The sequence below is a fragment of the Odocoileus virginianus genome, unplaced genomic scaffold (genome assembly GCF_023699985.2).
Source record: "Odocoileus virginianus isolate 20LAN1187 ecotype Illinois unplaced genomic scaffold, Ovbor_1.2 Unplaced_Scaffold_29, whole genome shotgun sequence".
NCBI lineage: Eukaryota > Metazoa > Chordata > Mammalia > Artiodactyla > Cervidae > Odocoileus > Odocoileus virginianus.
The window spans coordinates 137,579-157,410 of record NW_027224291.1 but is presented as its reverse complement, the minus strand read 5'-3'; the positions used below and the strand labels follow the sequence as shown (position 1 = coordinate 157,410).

General features: G+C 42.7%; 3 protein-coding genes and 2 non-coding genes across 5 annotated transcripts; 1 reads left to right on the top strand and 4 right to left on the bottom strand.

The window, feature by feature from the left end:
• Nucleotides 1-5,967: 5,967 nt before the first annotated feature.
• LOC110149081 (histone H3.1) lies at nt 5,968-6,542 on the bottom strand. The gene has a single exon (XM_020911419.2). The coding sequence runs from the start codon at nt 6,528-6,530 to the stop codon at nt 6,120-6,122; it is 411 nt and encodes a 136-aa protein (XP_020767078.1). The 5' UTR covers nt 6,531-6,542; the 3' UTR covers nt 5,968-6,119.
• Nucleotides 6,543-7,800: 1,258 nt separating this feature from the next.
• On the bottom strand, nt 7,801-8,298 carry LOC110123617 (histone H2A type 1). Its single transcript, XM_020871696.2, has one exon. The coding sequence runs from the start codon at nt 8,249-8,251 to the stop codon at nt 7,859-7,861; it is 393 nt and encodes a 130-aa protein (XP_020727355.1). The 5' UTR covers nt 8,252-8,298; the 3' UTR covers nt 7,801-7,858.
• A 243-nt stretch (nt 8,299-8,541) lies between these two features.
• On the top strand, nt 8,542-8,975 carry LOC110123627 (histone H2B type 1-C/E/F/G/I). Its single transcript, XM_020871709.2, has one exon. The coding sequence runs from the start codon at nt 8,548-8,550 to the stop codon at nt 8,926-8,928; it is 381 nt and encodes a 126-aa protein (XP_020727368.1). The 5' UTR covers nt 8,542-8,547; the 3' UTR covers nt 8,929-8,975.
• A 3,698-nt stretch (nt 8,976-12,673) lies between these two features.
• On the bottom strand, nt 12,674-12,745 carry TRNAM-CAU (transfer RNA methionine (anticodon CAU)). Its single transcript has one exon. It is a non-coding gene; the product is annotated as a tRNA-Met (tRNA).
• A 364-nt stretch (nt 12,746-13,109) lies between these two features.
• Nucleotides 13,110-13,180, bottom strand: TRNAG-GCC (transfer RNA glycine (anticodon GCC)). Its single transcript has one exon. It is a non-coding gene; the product is annotated as a tRNA-Gly (tRNA).
• Nucleotides 13,181-19,832: the final 6,652 nt, after the last annotated feature.

Sequence of the window (19,832 nt, the reverse complement as noted above, 5' to 3'; positions counted from 1 at the left end):
TCTCAGTGGTGGTCTCCCCTTTTCCTTACCTTTTACTCATCCTATCATCTTCCTTTCTCTTCCCTCGCTGCCACACTTTTGCTGGTAGAACTGGCTTTTTCAAATTTTCTTCGTTTCACTTAGAAACAATTCAGGAAATTGAGGAAGCTCAGCTTTTACCCGCCATTTCCTCTGGTGAGTCCATGAACAAGTGAAAATCCCTCTCAGGGACTCCTTTCTTGCCCCTACTCCACCCCCTCCCCCGCCCCGCCATCACCACCTTCCTCTTTATCTCCTTTGTTGAACTGAGAAATCAAGTGCACCCCAAAGTTCTGTGCTTTTAATAGTGTCTTTAATAAAGTGCTGAATGTAAAGACCAGGAACGATTTTATTCCAGGAATTTAAAAAATAAAAGACTTTCAAAGGCTGAATGATAAGTGGTTTCCTTGACTCCTGGATATTTGAAATGACCTTTCAGGCCCTGACTTGTCTGCCAGGTAGCAGATTTCATTTCTCCGGGAAAATGCCTTCTCTAACGAATAACACATTTACTTTTTCTCTTTTTCCGACCTTCAGTAATGTTTACCCTTTCTATTTCAAATGTGTGTGGTTGATTATTTACTCCTTGAACAAATACCTAATATTCTCCAAGTACTTTATATATACTATATGTGCAAAAGACTGCATGCCCATCTTCTATTAGTTAATCCATTCCTTACTGAGCTACTTCTCTGGCTTTCTTCTTCTTCCTGCTCCTATTTAGTAATGAAATCTGAGTGCTTAACCTTGAAGATGTTATTGGGTGGGTAATCTCAACAATCCTCTTCCCTTGCAACTATAGAAAAACCAGGTAGCTTCCTGCCTCATTACCAGCAGTTGTTGAAGAGGGTGTTTGCTATGACCAGTGTGTTCTCTGGGCAAAATTCTGTTAGCCTCTTACCTGCTTTTTTTTGTACTCCAAGGCCAAATTTGCCTGTTACTCCAGGTATCTCTTGACTTCCTACTTTCACATTCCAGTCCCCTATAATGAAAAGGACATCTTTTTGGGGTGTTAGTTCTAGAAGGTCTTTAGTAGGTCTTTGTAGAACCATTCAACTTCAGCTTCTTCAGCATTACTGGTCGGGGCATAGACTTGGATTACTGTGATATTGAATGGTTTTCCTTGGACATGAAGAGATCATCCTGTCATTTTTCAGACTGCATCCAAGTACTGCATTGCAGACTCTTGTCAACTATGATGGTTACTCCATTTCTTCGAAGGGATTCTTGCCCACAGGAGTAGACATAATGGTCATCTGAGTTAAATTCACCCATTTGAGTCCATTTTAGTTCACTGATTCCTAAAATGGCTACGTTCACTTTTGCCATCTCCTGTTTGACCACTTCCAATTTGCCTCGATTCATGGACTTAACATTCCAGATTCCTATGCAATATTGCTCTTTACAACATCCAACTTTACTTCCATCACCAGTCACATCCACAACTGGTGTTGTTTTTGCTTTGGCTCCGTCTCTTCATTCTTTCTGGAATTATTTCTCCACTGATCTTCAGTAGCATATTGGGCACCTACTGACCTGGGGAGTTCATCTTTCAGTGTCCTATCTTTTTGCCTTTTCATACTGTTCATGGGGTTCTCAAGGCAAGAATACTGAAGTAGTTTGCCATTCCCTTCTCCAGTGGACCACGTTTTGTCAGAACTCTCCACTATGACCCATCCATCTTGGGTGGCCCTACATGGCATGGCTCATAGTTTCATTGAATTAGACAAGGCTGTGGTCCATGTGATCAGATTGGTTAGTTTTCTGTGATTGTGATTTTTCCCTTCTGTCTGCCCTCTGATAGATAAGGATAAGAGGCTTATGGAAGCTTCCTGATGGGAGAGACTGACTGAGGGGGAAACTGGGTCTTGTTCTGATGGGCAGGGCCATGCTCAGTAAATCTTTAATCCAATTTTCTGTTGATGGGCAGGGCTGTGTTCCCTCCCTGTTGTTTGACCTGAGGACATGTTTCTCCTTCTTAACAAGAACCTTCTGACTAATCTTGTTATTTAAGATGTATGTTGTGGGAGTGGGTCTGGTAAAAGTATATAAGGCCTTGATAAGACTAGCAAGTGGGGCACTCTCTGCCCCCTTCTGATGTCTATGTCAGAAGCTTTCTCTGTCCTTTTTCACTGTAATAAAACTTCTGCCACACAAAAGCTCTGAGTGATCAAGCCTGGTCCCTGGTCCTGAAGCTAAATCTTCTTTGGAGATCACAAATCCAACATCGTTCACCATAAGCTATCATTATTGTTCTTGCATTGTTCTTCATTCAAAGTTAGTTTATTTACTAGTAATTAGTGCCTTTCCTAATTCTCATTTCTCCTGTCCTCCAGACACATATATATTTACACATAAACACACAAAGACACATGCAGACATACACTAATCCAAAACTAGCCCTTTGGAGTGTTTTCCACTCCATGAGCTTAACTTCTCAAATCTTTTCTTCCATTACATACAGTCTTGCTTCTCAACACAGTTGGCCTTTTACCAAGTCAGAATCTTAAATATGAGACAGGCAAGCACAAAATTTTCCTTCTTCCTTGGTCCTACCCCAGAGCAATAACCATCCTTGCTTTCATTCTCAAAGGTTCCTCAGGCATCTATGCCTCCATGTACTATTTCAGTTAAAGAAATTTGAGGATGTAGACTCTACTGGCTCCTTCACCTTATTACACCTTCTATTATTTATTTTTTTGCCCTGCATTTTTTGGGATCTTATTTGCCTCAGCAGGGATCAAACCTGAGCCACAGCAGTGAAAGCACCAAATCCTAACCACAGAGCTACCAGTGAAGTCCCCACTCTGCCCTGCTCTAGTCTGCTCATGACTTGAAGCCAGAAATGCAAAACCCTTTAAGAAACCCCTTACTTTCTCCCAAGGCTCTCTCAAGTCCTAAATGTATTCTCTAATATACATGGCTGTTCATGCCTAACCCTCTCTCCTTGTTTTGCCTTACCTTGTTTCCAAAATTCTGTAATACAATGTGACCAATGATGGTCTTCATAGTCCCTTCTGTCTCCTGATTTAATCACTTTTCATGCCTAAATATATCAGATAATAACTGCCAGACACTCTGATTCCCTTTCATTCACTTCACCTTACTAGCATCTCCAGGGTTGGATGGATATTGAGAAAATAAAAATCAAGAGATAGATTGGGGTCCCTGGAGCAGGAGTCCCCTCCTGTCTCACCCCCGTGGGTTTACAATAGGGTCAGAGGCTACGAACACAGTTCCTAAGCTTCTAATCTTTAAAAGCAGACTGGTTTCTATAGACTGAGTGTTTCTGTTTCCCCAAAATTCATATGCTGAAATCTAATCTCTAATGTGAGGGTATTTGGAGGGTAGGGTTTTGGGAAGGGGCTTAGGTTTTAACTACCTGGCCCTCATCAGTGGTATTCATGCCTCTATAAAAGAGACCCCATTTTCTCCACGCATGGAGAAAATAGCCATCTATGAGTTAGGAAGAGGGCTGTTACCAGACACTAAATCTGATAGCACCTTTATCTTGGACTTCCCAGCCTCCAGAGCTGTGAGAAATACATTTCTATTATTTATAAGCCACCTAGTCTGTAGTATTCTGATACAGTAGCCTGAGCAGGCCAAGACACTCATTTTCTGCAAGTCGTGTTTTTAAAACGTACTCAGAGTTGGTGCCTTTGGTTTTAGTGGTTATTCTAATTTCTTTCTTTCTTTTTAAGAATTTTTGGACATTCCCTAAAACCATCTTTTCTACAACCAACCTTAGGCTTCTAATAGAGCATGTCCTCACTGAGCCATAGTGCACTTCTTAACTTCAGATCTCAATCGGCATCCGAATCCCAGATATCCTTACTGAGGAATTGCAAAATGTTAAACCAGCCTAACTTCTGCCTTTCCACTTATAGGAAAACAGGCTTTTCTACCTAGTAGGTTTTTTTTCCTTAAACAACTACTCTTACTTTATTTTCCTACAGATGTGGGAGGCTTATACAGATCTCCTCATTTCCTTTGAGGGTTTGTTCAAAGAATCCCAAACTGAGATCTATTGGCTTTGTCTTCCCAGCACTTGGCTACCTTCAGAAAAGACTGACTTTTCTAGAGCTAGTGAAGGATTAATATGTATATTTTTGAAATCTGGGGAACTATCACCAAGTTCACAAATGAAAACACATGTGAAAATACTTTGGAAACTATCAAGTTTTATATAATTCCTGTCATCAGTATTATACCTATTCCCCAAAGAATTCAAGAAGTATCTTGGATGAAATGCACAATGCAGGAGGTGGGAAGCACTAAGTAATTACCTGAGGCTATCTTGTGTCTATAGTGTTGCAAATCAGAACTACATTCACTCAAATAGAATTTGATGAGCATCTGCTTGTGTCAGGCTTTTTCTATTCCGGAGAACCATCAGTGAACAGTGGTGAAAATTTTTTTGGGTGTATATGGTGAGAGAAAAGGGGCAAAATTTTACATTTAAAACAATTTCACACAGAGTAGGAGAAATATCGTATGACATCCCTTATATGCAGAATCTAAAAAAGAAGTGATAAAAGTGAACTTATTTACGAAACAGACTCACAGACATAGAGAATGAAGCAGGGGGAAAGGATAGAAAGGGAGTTTGGAATCGACATGTACACACTGCTATATTTAAGATATTAACAGATAACCAACCAGGACCTACCTACTCTCTAGTACAAGAAATTCTGCTCAATATTTTGTAGCAGCTTGGATGAGAGGGGATTTGGGGGGAGAATGGATATGTGAATATGAATGGTTGAGCCCCTTTGCTATCTACCTGAAACTATCACATTTGGCTATATAATCAGCTATACTTCAATATAAAATAAAAAGTTATAAAAATAGGTTCACACAGACTTAGGAGAATACTCTCCTGGTCCTAGAATTTCATAGGTGTGAGTGTGATGTCAGGTATGGGATAAGCCCACAAGTGGTCTGGAGGGCATTACTACCTCGAACAGGCTCACTGTGGCTTCTACCTCTAGAAAGTCACCAAATGTTGATGGCATGCATGATGCCTGTCATGAGTAGTCATTGGAAGGACTGATGTTGAAGCTGAAGCTCCAAAACTTTGGCCACCTGATGCTCTTGCCAACTCATTAGAAAAGACCCCAATGCTGGGAAAGACTGAAGGCAGGAGAAGGGGGGACGACAGAGAACGAAATGGTTGGATGGCATCACCGACTCAATGGACGCAAGTTTGAGCAAGCTCGGGGAGATGAAGGACACGGAAGCCCGTTGTGCTGCAGTCCATGGCGTAGTAGAGTCGGACAAGACTGAGCGACTGAACACTACGCCTGTGGATTGCTCTTCGTGCTTGTCTGTGTTAGGAGGTTCCTGAAAGATGGCAAATAAAAGCCAGAGGACTATATTAATTTCCCAACATCAAATCTTGGAATGGGGGTGAATAAACAGCTTAGAACTTGATCCTGCAGGGTTACCAGGTGCTACCGTTGAACAGTGAGAAATGCAGTTCTCAAAAAGGCTTGGTTTGTTGAACACCCTGTAGCCAGCTTCGACCGGATTCATCATTTTCTGGAGTTGTGTAAAACAAATTGACTATCAGTTACGTTAAGAGGTCAGCCCACTATTGCTAGATCCTGGGCCACATTGCTTGACTTAACCTAGATATACTCTGCCCCTCCTTGAACCCCGGACAGTTTAATCAGTAATTGATTAGAACTTGTCCCTCCAAGCACAGTACATACATAGGACAGTCAATCAGAGCTCTGCATCCTGAGGCTACTGGGGGAGGTAGTTGTTCTCGGCTCTGATACTCAGGTTGGCAGTTTTGCTGACTTGTGAGATCTTTACACTGGAGAATTCAGACAGGGCCCAGGTGGTCTTACGGGTGGGGACACTCTTGCTCTTATTATAAGTTTTAAAAAATACCTTTCACAAAATTACCACGGCGTGATCAGCCTTGGCAAGTACGTTTCATACCTGTATTGTGATTATGTAGATCCTGGATAAAATTTCCCTGCTTTAGGAAAAGCTATCCTTGTGCAACAGCTGTTCTCAGTGAAGACGGAAGTGGCTCTTAAAAGAGCCTTTGGGAGGAAGCTAATGCCCACAAACCTGTTAAGGACAACTTATGCCCTCTCCCCGCGGATGCGGCGAGCAAGTTGGATGTCCTTGGGCATGATGGTGACGCGCTTGGCGTGGATGGCACACAGGTTAGTGTCCTCGAACAGCCCCACCAGGTAGGCCTCGCACGCCTCCTGCAGCGCCATCACGGCCGAGCTCTGGAAGCGCAGGTCGGTCTTGAAGTCCTGCGCGATCTCGCGCACCAGCCGCTGGAACGGCAGCTTGCGGATCAGCAGCTCGGTAGACTTCTGGTAGCGGCGGATCTCGCGCAGAGCTACTGTGCCGGGGCGGTAGCGGTGCGGCTTCTTCACGCCGCCAGTGGCCGGCGCGCTCTTGCGGGCCGCCTTGGTGGCGAGCTGTTTGCGAGGAGCCTTGCCGCCGGTGGACTTGCGAGCCGTCTGCTTTGTGCGAGCCATACTTCGAAAGTAGTGTCGCGGAAGCAGCAACTGAACGACCGCTTCCAGGTCGAGACTTTATACAGATGATCCGATCCTGATTGGCCAGACTTTGCTGGAGTAACCTGATTGGTTAAAAACCGATTTTCATTTGGATCTTGCTGCTGCTAAGGGGCTAAATCACTTCAGTCGTGTCCGACTCTGTGCGACCCAATAGACAGCTACCCACCAGGCTCCCCCGTCCCTGGGATTCTCCAGGCAAGAATACTGGAGTGGGTTGCCATTTCCTTCTCCATTGCATGAAAGTGAAAAATGAAAGTGAAGTCGCTCAGTCGTCTCCGACTCTTAGCGACGCCATGGACTGCGGAGCTTACCAGGCCCCTCCGTCCGTGGGATTTTCCAGGCAGGAGTACTGGAGTGGGGTGCCATTGCCTGAAAAGGTTTTGTTTTCTGTCCTCTTACCTTGTGTTTTGTATTTTCGCAGGGAAGAATTATGACTGCACTGTATCTTGTCTGAGTTTTTGGTTTTCGACTGAAATATTGATTTCACTAGTAAAAAAGGAATTTGGTCCAGAATTTTTGGAAGTCAGGAACTAAGTTGTTCTAAAAGAAATGCATTTTCATTGGGGTCTTTTTCTCTTTTCAGATAATATGGGGGGAAATTACAGTAAAGTATTTGCTAGTCTCTAAAAAACTAGTTGACTTCATAACTGAATCAAGATCTACATTTCATGTTTGTATCAAGACCTAAAATAAAGTTTCAAAATAGACTGGCACACTGGTCCTGTGAAGACACTTTTGCCCAGCGTGGTGTAGGGAAGAGGGCGGGGGCCCTGCTGTGTGCTTGAATACTAGTAAGTGGCTATCTAACTTGATTAATTTATTTTGATGCGAATAATTGGACTTCAATATGTAAACTGTGTACTGACCAGAAGTCCTGGAGGGACACCAAGTTTACACTGATCAAGTAATTAGGTGTTTTTTTTTTTTTTTTTGTAAAGAGGTAACCCTGAAAAACAATGAAGTTTTAACTATTGGACCATTGGGTTCTAATGATAAAGACCCAGAAACAAAATTGGTTTAATGCTGGAATAATCGTCGGAAATGTGTCCCTGGGGAGAGGATAAAGGCTGGCAGTGTCATGGTTTTACAGTGGAGTAAACTGAGAATTGGTCTTTACCAATGTTGATGCATGTTCAGTCAATATGGGGACTACATATTCCATGTACAGTACTGTAATCTTAGCCAGGCATGACAGGTTTCAAGAGAGTGCTCAGTTCTTCCACAGAAGTTATGGGTGGCTCTGAAAAGAGCCTTTGTTCTTAGAAGTTGGAGTATGAATTCAGACCTTATTTGCCTTTCGCTTTGTGGTGGCTCTCGGTCTTCTTGGGCAGCAGCACGGCCTGGATGTTGGGCAGGACACCACCTTGGGCGATGGTGACTTTGCCCAGCAGCTTGTTGAGCTCCTCGTCGTTACGGATGGCCAGCTGCAGGTGGCGCGGGATGATGCGCGTCTTCTTGTTGTCCCGGGCCGCGTTGCCCGCCAGCTCCAGGATCTCGGCCGTCAGGTACTCCAGCACCGCCGCCAGGTACACCGGGGCCCCGGCCCCGACCCGCTCAGCGTAGTTCCCCTTACGGAGAAGACGGTGCACTCGACCCACGGGGAACTGGAGACCGGCCCGCGAAGAGCGGGTCTTGGCCTTGGCGCGAGCTTTGCCGCCTTGCTTGCCACGTCCAGACATTGTGCAGTATTCAGAAGCTACACCAGAAACGACTAAAGCGAAGGAACTCACAATTTATAGCCACAGGGAGCGCGAAAAAGCAGCCATCCCATTGGCCAATGTTGTCTTCCCATTTTAAACAAGACAAACGCAATTTCTTACAACGCGTGCTCTTATTGGACAATGTTGTAGTGACGTCATCATTAGTATTCACCAATCAGACAGATAAGTTTACTAAGACTTATTTGCATATGGCCTTGTGACTATAAAAGGGACTCCATTCTGTGTTTCTCAGAGGTTTTGTAGTTCTTGTCAGCATGCCTGAACCAGCCAAGAGTGCTCCTGCCCCGAAGAAGGGGTCTAAGAAGGCGGTGACCAAGGCGCAGAAGAAGGACGGCAAGAAGCGCAAGCGCAGCCGCAAGGAGAGCTACTCCGTGTACGTGTACAAGGTGCTGAAGCAGGTCCACCCGGACACCGGCATCTCGTCCAAGGCCATGGGCATCATGAACTCCTTCGTCAACGACATCTTCGAGCGCATCGCGGGCGAGGCGTCGCGCCTGGCGCATTACAACAAGCGCTCGACCATCACATCCAGGGAGATCCAGACGGCCGTGCGCCTGCTGCTGCCCGGGGAGCTGGCCAAACACGCGGTGTCCGAGGGCACCAAGGCCGTCACCAAGTACACCAGCTCCAAGTGAGCCGGCTCGCAACCCTACATAACCCAAAGGCTCTTTTCAGAGCCACCTACACTTTCAGAGAAATAGCTGGTGCACTTGATTGTGGTCTGGTTTCACTCAGGTTACGCAGCTGGTTTGATGACGGAAAAGGCCGTAAAATTTTTTACAGCTCTCAACAAGCAGTCTTGGATAAGCATTTAGGCAATGTATTTTTGCCTGGAAAATTCCATGGACAGAGGAGCCTGGCATGCTATGGGGCCTCAGTCGATCATGGCTCTGCAATTGAGCGCAAAACTTGCCATGCAAATTTAGTATGGGTTATTTGGTGGCTCAGACGGTAAAACGTCTGTCTGCAATGCTGGAGACCCGGGTTCGATCCCTGGGTCGGGAAGATCCCCTGGAGAAGGAAATGGCAACCCACTCCAGTACTCTTGCCTGGAAAATCCCATGGACAGAGAAGCCTGGTAGGCTACAGTCCATGGGGTCGCAGAGTCGGACTGATTGAGCGACTTTACTTACTTATTTGGCCCCCACTGAAAAGGATTTACAGTTTTGCCCTACAGCAACCAAAAATTTTTTTCAAAGTGAGTAACGCCCCCCATATCTGATTGGGCAGCAGTAGTATTTGAAAAGCCCGCCGTGTGTTGCAATTGGCCTGATACTCTGCCAACAGTTTTGCGCGTTTTGTAGAGATTTTCTCGAAAGTAAATTACTAGCTTTGTCCTGGGGAATGCACAAGGCTCGGGAGCCTAGAGCCATAAAACTGAAAATTAACGGTTCTGTGTTCTGCAGTCGGATCCTGGGCGAAATTGCCTCTTTGTTTCTATTTCCTATCCTCTACAGAATAGGTACGGCAACATTAGCCCTGTCTACGAAGATCTTAGGGTGAGTTTAAATGATTTATGTCATAGTGCTATGGGAATATTAAAGGTCCCGGAGGGTACTTAAAGAGAAAATGTTGAACAAGAAACCCAGCAGCTTGGGAAAGCCGCGTTCTTACAATGTTTAATCAGGATGCAACGGAAGGGAGACATCCAGGACTCATTTGGCCGGGGGAGCAGCTTTCTGGTAGTGTCTTGAGTCCACAATTTAAAATCCCGCGAAAGAAGTCAGAGAACTCAGTATTAAAGAGAAGGGCATGTTTATTTAACGCATGGGCTAATTAGGATTATTACGGAATGGAATTTCTCCAGGCATGATCGCAAGTCCTTCAATTCCCCATTCCTCTGCATCTTTCAGTGGTGCCTAAATTCATTTCAGTTGGAATCATTAACATCTTCCGCTACCCTGGCATCCCCTTTCACCAACAAATGATTGCTTTTGTAATTCTTTTTTTTCCCCTCCCCATTAACAGCAAAATAAGCCCCTACATCCATATCCCCAATTAAGACTGCAACATTTCGTGTTTTTCCCTTTGTTGCTTCCCTTAAAGTTGGGGATATGGACCTATCTCAGATGAACAGTTTTGTCCCTGTCACAGGCAACAAGTCTTCTGCAAGTCATGCCAACGTGTCAATGAGTCCTGCAAAATATACGAGTTTGTCATTCGCCCCTCTCTTTCCAGTACCTGCGCCCCTGTCCCTAGGTCTTGGAAGCTGGCAAGAGCAGTCCGCTGATTTCATCCTGAACCCATCGACTTCCTATTCATCGCCTCTATTATTTGCTCTTTCTGAGATTTTTTTCCTTCCACTGTTAAGGGATCTGAGGGAGAATTACCTTCGGTGGGTGATATAAGTATTGCCCTCTTCTGCCATCTTGTGGCAAGAAAATAGAAAGACAGATTAGAGGCCTTGGGTTTTCCAGATCCAGTTGAAATGCTTCGACTTTTTACTGACAGTAAGTTGGAATAAGTAAAGTGATCATTTCTGTCTCCGTTTAATCACTGGATTTAAGTTAGCTTCCCCAGAAGTCACTTGTGGGCATGAGAAAGAGGGAGAGAGGTATTGTTTTGTGGCCTGGTCAGAGCCGTCCAAATAAAAAGAAGTCAAAAATCAAGTATTCTGTACCCTAAAATAAATAAAACAAGAGGGTCATGGACACACTAGTTATGGTCCTCAAACGGTAAATTTTGAATATTTTCTGTAAATCTAAACACCTGACAAAATCCTGATTTTTGCTGGGAGGGAGCATGAATTTTCCACTTTGAGAAGATGCTCAATCTATGATTACAATATCCAAGAACAGTCTTAAAATTTATTCTTAAATAGAACCCAGAAGAAAACAGTGAATTGTTTCATCTTTCTTGACAAATGTTTTCCTTTAGATTAATCACATGTGCCTCTGGTGATCTGTGAGATTAGAAAACTTGCTACTGAGGATAGTATTTTAAGAACCATCTCAGATGGAGATTGTATTTGCCATGGGCATCAGTGTAAGCAGATTGAAAATGAAATGAGATCTCACCTGGCACCTGAAATGAATATAGTGATTCTATACAGTTATAGGACTTTAATGTGGAAAAAAATACAGTTGATAAAAGGGCTTTAATGACAGGATTTCTAAAGCATCTGTTGCCAAGTTGACAAAGAAGTTGCCTTTACAATTTATTATTAGTTAATGAATCTAGTTGTCTGTACCAGATCTTAGCTGAGGCCCCCAGGATCTTCAATCTTTGTTGCAACATGTGGGATCTAGCCCCCTGATCAGGAATGGAAGCCTGGCGCTGTGTTGGAAGCATGTTGTCTTAGCCACTGGACCACCAAGGAATTCACTTTAGAACCAAGTGAAAATCAAATATGACCCTTTGGCCTTCCATTTCAGACATTTATGTAGATATTAGGTATTCTCATGTTTGGCTATAGATTGTTGCATAGAAATAGGCATAATCAATGGTATTATAAAGAAAAGCCTTTCATGTAGATACGTTGTCAATGCTTTTGAATAAGCATTGTGTTATTTAAATAAAAACTTCATAATATGACTTGTTCTCAGGCTCTTGGTAAATAAAAATTATTCATCCAAAGAAAAAACGGGAAGTTGGGGGAATAGGAGATATGCATATCAAAATCACAATAGAGTTACCCTAAGAAAAGGGATGTTGGGGTTGGGGATGTAGCTGAAGGGTGCTTCAATTTTATGTGTTGTTGTTTTCTTTAAATATAAAGGATATTTGCAGTGAATATATCATAATGTCAAACAGTAGATAGATTTTGTGTGGTCATTTTTGTACCCTTGTAGTTTTTTAAAAGGTGAAAAATAACAATATATAGTATTGTTTGGTGTATTAGAAATTGTAGCTATTCGAGTAGTTAACAAACAAACAGTGCCTAAGATGTGACAGGCCATGGTCTAGATACTACGGCAATCACAGGGGGACAAAATACTGAATGAATAAAGTAAACTATACCTTTATACTACATAGAGATGGGTTAAGGAAAAAAGAGCAGCGGGGAGGGATTTTTGAGAATTGTTATTCTAAATAAATTCCAACTCCCTTTAACCAAATTTCTGAAACTGAAACTAGCTATACATGGTTTTATTTAGCTCTAAATTTAAGTTCTTGTTTACAGTACGATAGTAGGTAAAGATGGGTTAACACTAATTCTCTGCTCTCTGAGATACGGCACCTGACATTAAAGCTCTTCTGATTTGTGAATTATTTTCGTCTCAAAATTTTCTTGGAATAAAAATTTACTCCTGGATTACCCACGTTTTCATTAGGTATAGAAAGACGGCAACAGGGTTGCTAACAGTCTTTCATTTCTTCGCACCGCCGCCGGCCCACCACCACTACCCCGCCCCACCCCCGGGAAAAATACAAAAGGCCTAGCAGAGGATGGTTTCGATCCATCGACCTCTGGGTTATGGGCCCAGCACGCTTCCGCTGCGCCACTCTGCTTAACACGGTATTAAGCACTTAAAGTAATCCCTTTATACATTTTACGTAAAGGGCCCTTTTTTTTTTTTAGGAACTGGGGAGATTTTTCTTTCAAAGCCCATTCGTTGATTTTACTTATGCTACAAACAAAAGAATGAATCCAAAACAGATTGATTTTATATATTCTGAAGGCAGAAAATTGGATGTTTCTGTTAGGAAAACAGCCAGTCCCCAACCCGTCTGCCCCTCTCACCTGGCAGAAGTGATTGCGGGTGTTACGGTCACAAACTATATGAATAGGTCAAAATCCGATAATAGAAAATGTCCGAGCTCAAAATTAGAATTTTCAAAATTAGAATGATAAGGAAAAAAACGGAAACAGCCTTGCATGGGCCGGGAATCGAACCCGGGCCTCCCGCGTGGCAGGCGAGAATTCTACCACTGAACCACCAATGCTTGCAGCGTCAGGGCTTGCTCATTTTCTAAATGACATTTACTTTTTTCACTCGCTACATTGAAACTATGTATTAGGTTTAGTTTTTTGTTTTTACTGAATAGAACTTTGTAATGTTCCCTCTTCCCTTCTTTTTAGGAAACCCTCCTTTCCACTGCAAGTTAAGAGCGTCCCTCTGCGACATCGGAGGCTGGTCTGGGTGTGAGTGACCCAATCCTGGACGTGCCCTGGCGGAGGGTGGCCCCTGTACCACCTTGAGAGGTGCGGGAAACTCTGTGTGTGTGTGTGTGTACGTGTGTGTGTGGAGGAGCGTGTGTGTGTGTGTGTGTGTGTGTGTATGTGCGTGTGTGGAGGAGCGTGTGGAGGAACGTCCGGGCGCGGGAAACTCTGTGTGTGTTTGTGTGTGTGTGTGTGTGTGTGTGTGTGTGTGTGTGTGTGTGTGTGTGTGTGTGTGTGTGTGTGTGTGTAGAGGAGCGTGTGGAGGAGCGTGTGGAGGAACGTCCGGGCGGAAACTCTGTGTGTGTGTGTGTGTGTGTGTGTGTGTGTGTGTGGAGGAGCGTGTGGAGGAGCGTGTGGAGGAACGTCCGGGCGGAAACTCTGTGTGTGTGTGTGTGTGTGTGTGTGTGTGTGTGTGTGTGTGTGGAGGAGAGGTGTGTGTGTGTGTGTGTGTGTGTGTGTGTGGAGGAGCGTGTGGAGGAGCGTGTGGAGGAGCGTGTGGAGGAACGTCCGGGCGGAAACTCTGTGTGTGTGTGTGTGTATGTGTGTGTGTGTGTGTGGGTGTGTGGATGTGTGTGTGTGTGTGTGTGTGTGTGTGTGTGTGTGTGTGTAGTGGTGTGTGTGCGTGTGTGTGTGTGTGTGTGTGTGTGTGTGTGTGAGGAGCGTGTGGAGGAACGTCCAGGCGGTTCCAGGAGGAAGCGAATCTGAGAAGAGGAAGGGAAGAGGGTCAGAGCAAAAGGAGGAAGATGGGGAGGAATGAGAGGGAAGAGGGAAAGAAAGGAGCCTAGTGCTGTTCCCTTCTGGTCATCCCAAAGGAGAGGCAGTGGGGGTTTCAGGAATTCTGTGGGTTTACCTTAAGCTCCGGTTGCTATGGTTATGGAAGTGGCACTAGAAACTCCTTCCAGTCAAATAGGGAATAAAAGTCTATTAAAGAGTGTTTGTGTGTGCAGCTCAGTCATGTCTGACTCTGCGACCCCATGAACTGTAGCCCACCAGGCTCCTCTGAGACAGCAATTGGACCATTAAAAAAAAGGCTGAGCCAGGAAGAATTGATGCTTTCAAATTGTGATGCTGGAGAAGACTCTTGAGCGTCTGTTGGACTGCAAGGAGATAAAAACAGTCAATCCTAAAAGAAATCAAACAGTCAATCCTAAAAGAAATCAACCCTGGATACTCATTGCAAGGACCAATGCTAAAGCTGATGCTCCAATACTTTGGCCACCTGATGCAAGGAGCCAACTCATTGAAGACCCTGATGCTGGGAAAGAGTAAAGGCAAAAGGAGAAGGGGGCGGCAGAGGAAGAGATAGATAGCATCACAGGCTCAATGGACATGAATTTGAGCAAACTCCAGGAAATAGTGGAGGACAGGAGCCTGGCGTGCTGCAGTCCATGGGGTTGCATACAGTCAGACACAACTTAGCAACTGAACAAGACAGGAATTATTTTTTATTGCTGTCAGTTATCTACAATTTACAAAATTGTAAAATACATCTCATTGAATCAGAATCAGATGACACTAAAGGTGTGCTATGATTTTCCTTTGAGGCATACATTTCCCTGACAGTCCCTTCCTGTTAGGAAAATTCTGTGGACTCAGCACAAACAAAAGGACTAAACTCACAAGTTAAACTCTTTAAGAAGCTCTCCATTGCTCAAAGCCATGGGTGCTGGTCTGTGTTATGCCCGATGTCCGAATCCCTGAGCGGGAAGAGAGAAGGCTTCCAAGACAATGCAACTCGCAAAAAAAGGGAAGTTTATTGCTGACTCGAGTCAGGGCTCCCGCCGCGCATCCAACGCAGTGGTACGGGGTCAGAGAGCGCTGAGCCCAAGCTGTTACCCAATTTATAAGGTGTGCATAAGCAGTTGGTAGCTGGCTTAAGCGGATTGGTTACATGTTTGCAAAGTAATCTTATTGGCCCAAACCTTCGCGGGCTTTTTTCAAACTTGGGCGTTCGCGGGCTTTTCAGCTTTCCCCTGATAGGTTCCCTTTTTCTTGCTAGGCCGCATGTTGATTGGCTGGCTCCAGGTTACCTGATGGGGGCGGGGAATCCCACCATTTCAGGGGAAACCGAAACCCAGGTCCGGGCCGCCTGCCAGCCCCAGCAGCCCCACATTCCCCCCTGTCTTTGTTTCTATGGAAGGCCCAATCATGGGTCTTTTATATCATCTGTGGGGACAGTCGAATATTGAGATCTGAGTAACATTAGGTGGACGGACAGGCAGTGTGTTTTTCCTAACAACTCCCCCTTGAGAGACTTCATACTCAAGATGCTTTTTGGGATTTGGGGCGGAGGTCTCTTTCTTCTGTAACTTCTTCCTGCTGTGCCTGGGCGTAGGCCTGCCTAGCAGAGCAGAAGTCTCTCTATACCTGACCTAAGTTGGGGTGTTTTATATCTGAAACCAGCTTTTACTCTTGTAATAACAGCAACTTAGTTTGAAACTGTTGGCGCCTCTCAGAGGTAAAATAGACAGGGGCCAAACAGGAGACCTAACAGGATGGTCATCACTGGTCCCCAGAAACAGGAGGCACCGCTGGGATGATTGGCTGGTGGTCAAGCAACAGAGCTGTGTTTTAGGAATCTTATGTTTAGTCTGAAGTTACCATCTTCCACCTGGGTGGGGGCTCCAGTTCTGTAGAAGAACTCAAAAGACATTGTTATGTATATTTCTTTTTTAGAAGAATAGGCCTGAAACCCAGTCTGGACCTGGCACTCCAGGGAGACTTGTAGCCAGGTGGCCAGTTGTCTAGTTTTATAAAAAGTAAGGTAGAAGTTATTAGCTTTTAGCAGACATTGTTTTGAGAATGGTGGCATCTAAGCCTGACACGACTCAGAAAACTCAAGTGTTTAGCAATACAATGTCTAATCTGAAATTACACCCATAGTAACATCTGTTTATTTTTCAGGATGTCTGAACCATAGCTGAGTACTCTATTTTGACTTTTAATTGTAAAATTTTTTTTTAATAGCCAAAGCAGATGGCACCATTAATGATGTCAGTGTTTCTCTAGGTATGAGAAGATGCAAGAATTGGGACTCATAAAATCTCTTGAAAATATCTAACTATCTGAAGGCCTGTTTTGCCAGTTTTTCCCAGAGCACGGAACACCTCATTCTTGATCTTCACCCTGAACTCCTTTCAGGGCCGTTGAAAGTCAGCAGTTGCAGTGGCCATGATATAATCTCTGTAGATGTAGATGGCAAGTGTCAATCTTCAGTTGGCAGAGCCCCTTTTTGCTCATAAACTTGACCACGACTTTGAGGGGGGCATTTCATGACCATTTTATCCCATGGTGCTGAGAATGTCCATTCTCAGGTTTGGCAAAGATTTTGTCGACCGGCCTCTCAATGTGCTGTTACTGGACTAGGCCATAAAACAGTATCTAAAATTCTCTGGACCACCTGTCTTACTAGCCTCTTGGTCCAGGAAAACATTCCCTCTTGTTGCTTTTTCTCATATCTAGAGTTACACTGTCATCATCATCAATCTCATAGGGAACTATATATTATTTTATCAGAGGTCTCAGTCACACATTTGGCAGTGTAAGAAACAGCAATTTTGTAAAACAGGTGAAATACAAAGAACATAGCCAGCAGTATTAGTAAAGTCACAAGTAAGACTTAAGAGCTTCCATTAGATGTAGCCCAGTATATCCCAGGTCATCTGACTTAGTCTACTCTGTACGAATCTTTATCTTTCAGGGAAATTATACATTGGCACCACCATCTATAAGGCACATAGCCCAGTTTTCTAGTGTTACTAGACTGATTATCCTTAGTATGATTTAATTGTTTCCAACACAGAGGAGACTTTAAACCTAAATTACCATAGCCTGGTGTTATCTATATAAATCCATCTCATAATTGTGGGAGATTTCTTTCTCCTTTGCTGAAACTTTTCTTGTTGCTCTGATTGAGCTTGAGTAATAGAAAAAGGCTCAAATTTATGGCCAGAGTCAGAGTAGGCATTATTAATTGGCCCAGTGAGGGGATCCCATCTAGTAGTATCACAGTGACCTGAATATGACTATAATTTTTTTTTTAAGTAAATTTCCTCAGGGCCAACCAGTTAGAGTCTTGTAGTAGAGAAATTTACCAAGGTAACCCAGAACTAGATACAGGTAATTGGCCACAAACCTAACAATTGGAATGATTTTTAAAACTAGCATAGAATCAGGCCTATGATAGAAAAGCATTTGATTTATATGCAAAGGTCTAAGAAGTCAAGAAAACATTATAAATGATCATACGAATCAGGTCCAGCATCTTGGACAAGCTGTCTACCTCTGATGTCGTTGTCTTCTCATCCTGGTGTAGTGTAGTTTCTCCTGTTTGAGCATCATTTTAAGGTGAGATCAGGTCAGCTGTCTTCTCTATAGACCAATCCAGTGTAGGGGCCTTTGGAAGTGGGAATTAATCTAAGAGTTAATTTCCCTTCAGTTTCATTGTGCATGAGCTAGTTAAGAGTACCTGATAAAAAGTCCTTCCATCCAGGTTGGAGACATGTCTCTTAAATTATGTCTTTTTCCAGTCCTGGTTGCAGGTCATGAGGCATCTGATCTTCATCCAAAGATAGATTACTGAGATAAGCTTCAGAAACAAACTTTCACATTAATATCACATAACAGCAAAGAACTATCCAAGAAATGAGTCTTACTACATGCAGACCTCCATTAACAAACTGGGATTTAACATTTTTTGAAATATCTTTTTCTCCCTAAAGTTACCCTCATTTTTATCAAATACAACCAAATTAAGGCTAGTTTGCTTGCAAAATAGGTCTGTTTTCACTAATTTTGGTCTGATGATTTATATAACCATAATTGATCATAGACTTTTTATTTTGCTGAAACACTTATAGGATCTCAGACTGAACTTTTAATATAAAACAGGGCTGGGAAACTCACACCAAAGGCTTATCACAGATTTTGCCTAACAAATCTAGGTGAACTCTTCCCTTTTTAAGGTCTCAAAAATTCCTTGAGATTTTTGTACCTGTTAGTGAGATAACCTTCCTAGCTCATTTGATAAACTTACTGGAAACCTAAGAGTTTCAAATTTCTGGAGGAGTCAGATAGAGAGAAAATATAATTGTTTTGTTTATAACGTATAATTTTACCAAATTATTTTCATAATTAGTTTGAGAGGAAGGTTTTCCCTACTCCCGGAAAACACAAGATTCAAACCTGTAATTTTCAGATAGAAACCATAAAAGTTATAAGCATATTCGCTGGTTCATTCAGTCCTTTGTTAACTTTTGTGAAGTCATCAGGTTTTTCATTAGAATACCAAGACATATCAAAATGTTAAGAACTCCATATAATTTCTAGGATATCTGTATTAGTAATTTTTCATACATTATAACATGAGTGGATTTATTACTCATTTGATAATCTTTTTCATGTAATTTAACCAACCAAATAAACAGTTTAATATCTCTCTTTGGGATGTTTCAGGGGCCCTCTGAAACACCCCAAAGTTAGCTAGATGTCAAAGGAACTTCAAAAGAATTCGATTCAGGAAGTTTTATCGAAAAGATCAATTAAAAGCTTTAGAACATTTGGTCAGATTTAGTCAATGTTGGTGGGTGTATCATTTAGCTTGTTGATATGTCACAATGGGTGCAAATACCAAGGCTCAAGGTCTAGTGAAAGTCAGCTCCGCCATCTTGGACCTAATTGGCTCTAACCAGTTTTCTTATGACCGTGTCATTCCTAACAAAATCCATTTATCTAACTAATTGTAATCCAATTTTAGAAAATCCTGATCATGCATAACTCTTTTTAGTATTTTTCATACTTTTTTTTTTTTTTTTTTTACTGAAAGCACACTTCCTTGCTTTCCTTTAGCAACCAAGAGCTAACTTTTATATTAGCATTTTATAGATTGGTGAGCATAAATACCAGTGATAATTTCTAAAACCCTTGCTTTCTTAAAACATTTTAGGATGGCATCAAACATTATTCATTTATAGTCCCAAATCTCTTTAGTTTTTCTGTAAAAGGAAATCAGTGTTTAGTAGTAAATGTTTCAAAATCTTATTTCATTTGGAAATGACCTAATTATTTAATAGACTTCCAATACTTAGTTTAGCACAACCCTTAGAAATTCAAGTTACACCAATCTGGAGAGACTATTTTAAACAGATATTCTTAAAGAATAATTATTCTTAATAGAGTTTATATACAAACTCATACCTCATTTACATTTTTTAGAAGTTTTTTTACTCGAGGTAATTTCCTTGTCGACAAACCTGTAACAGGCATAATATTTAACTTATATTAAACCTAGGTACAATGAAAACATTTCACTTGATGTTAATTACTCTAAGACATGTCTATATTAGATAGGTCAACAAACAAACATTAATATCAGGTATTTAATACTGAATACTTCCCAGTTCACCTGAACCTGGAATTTATTGTTTAATTATTTGA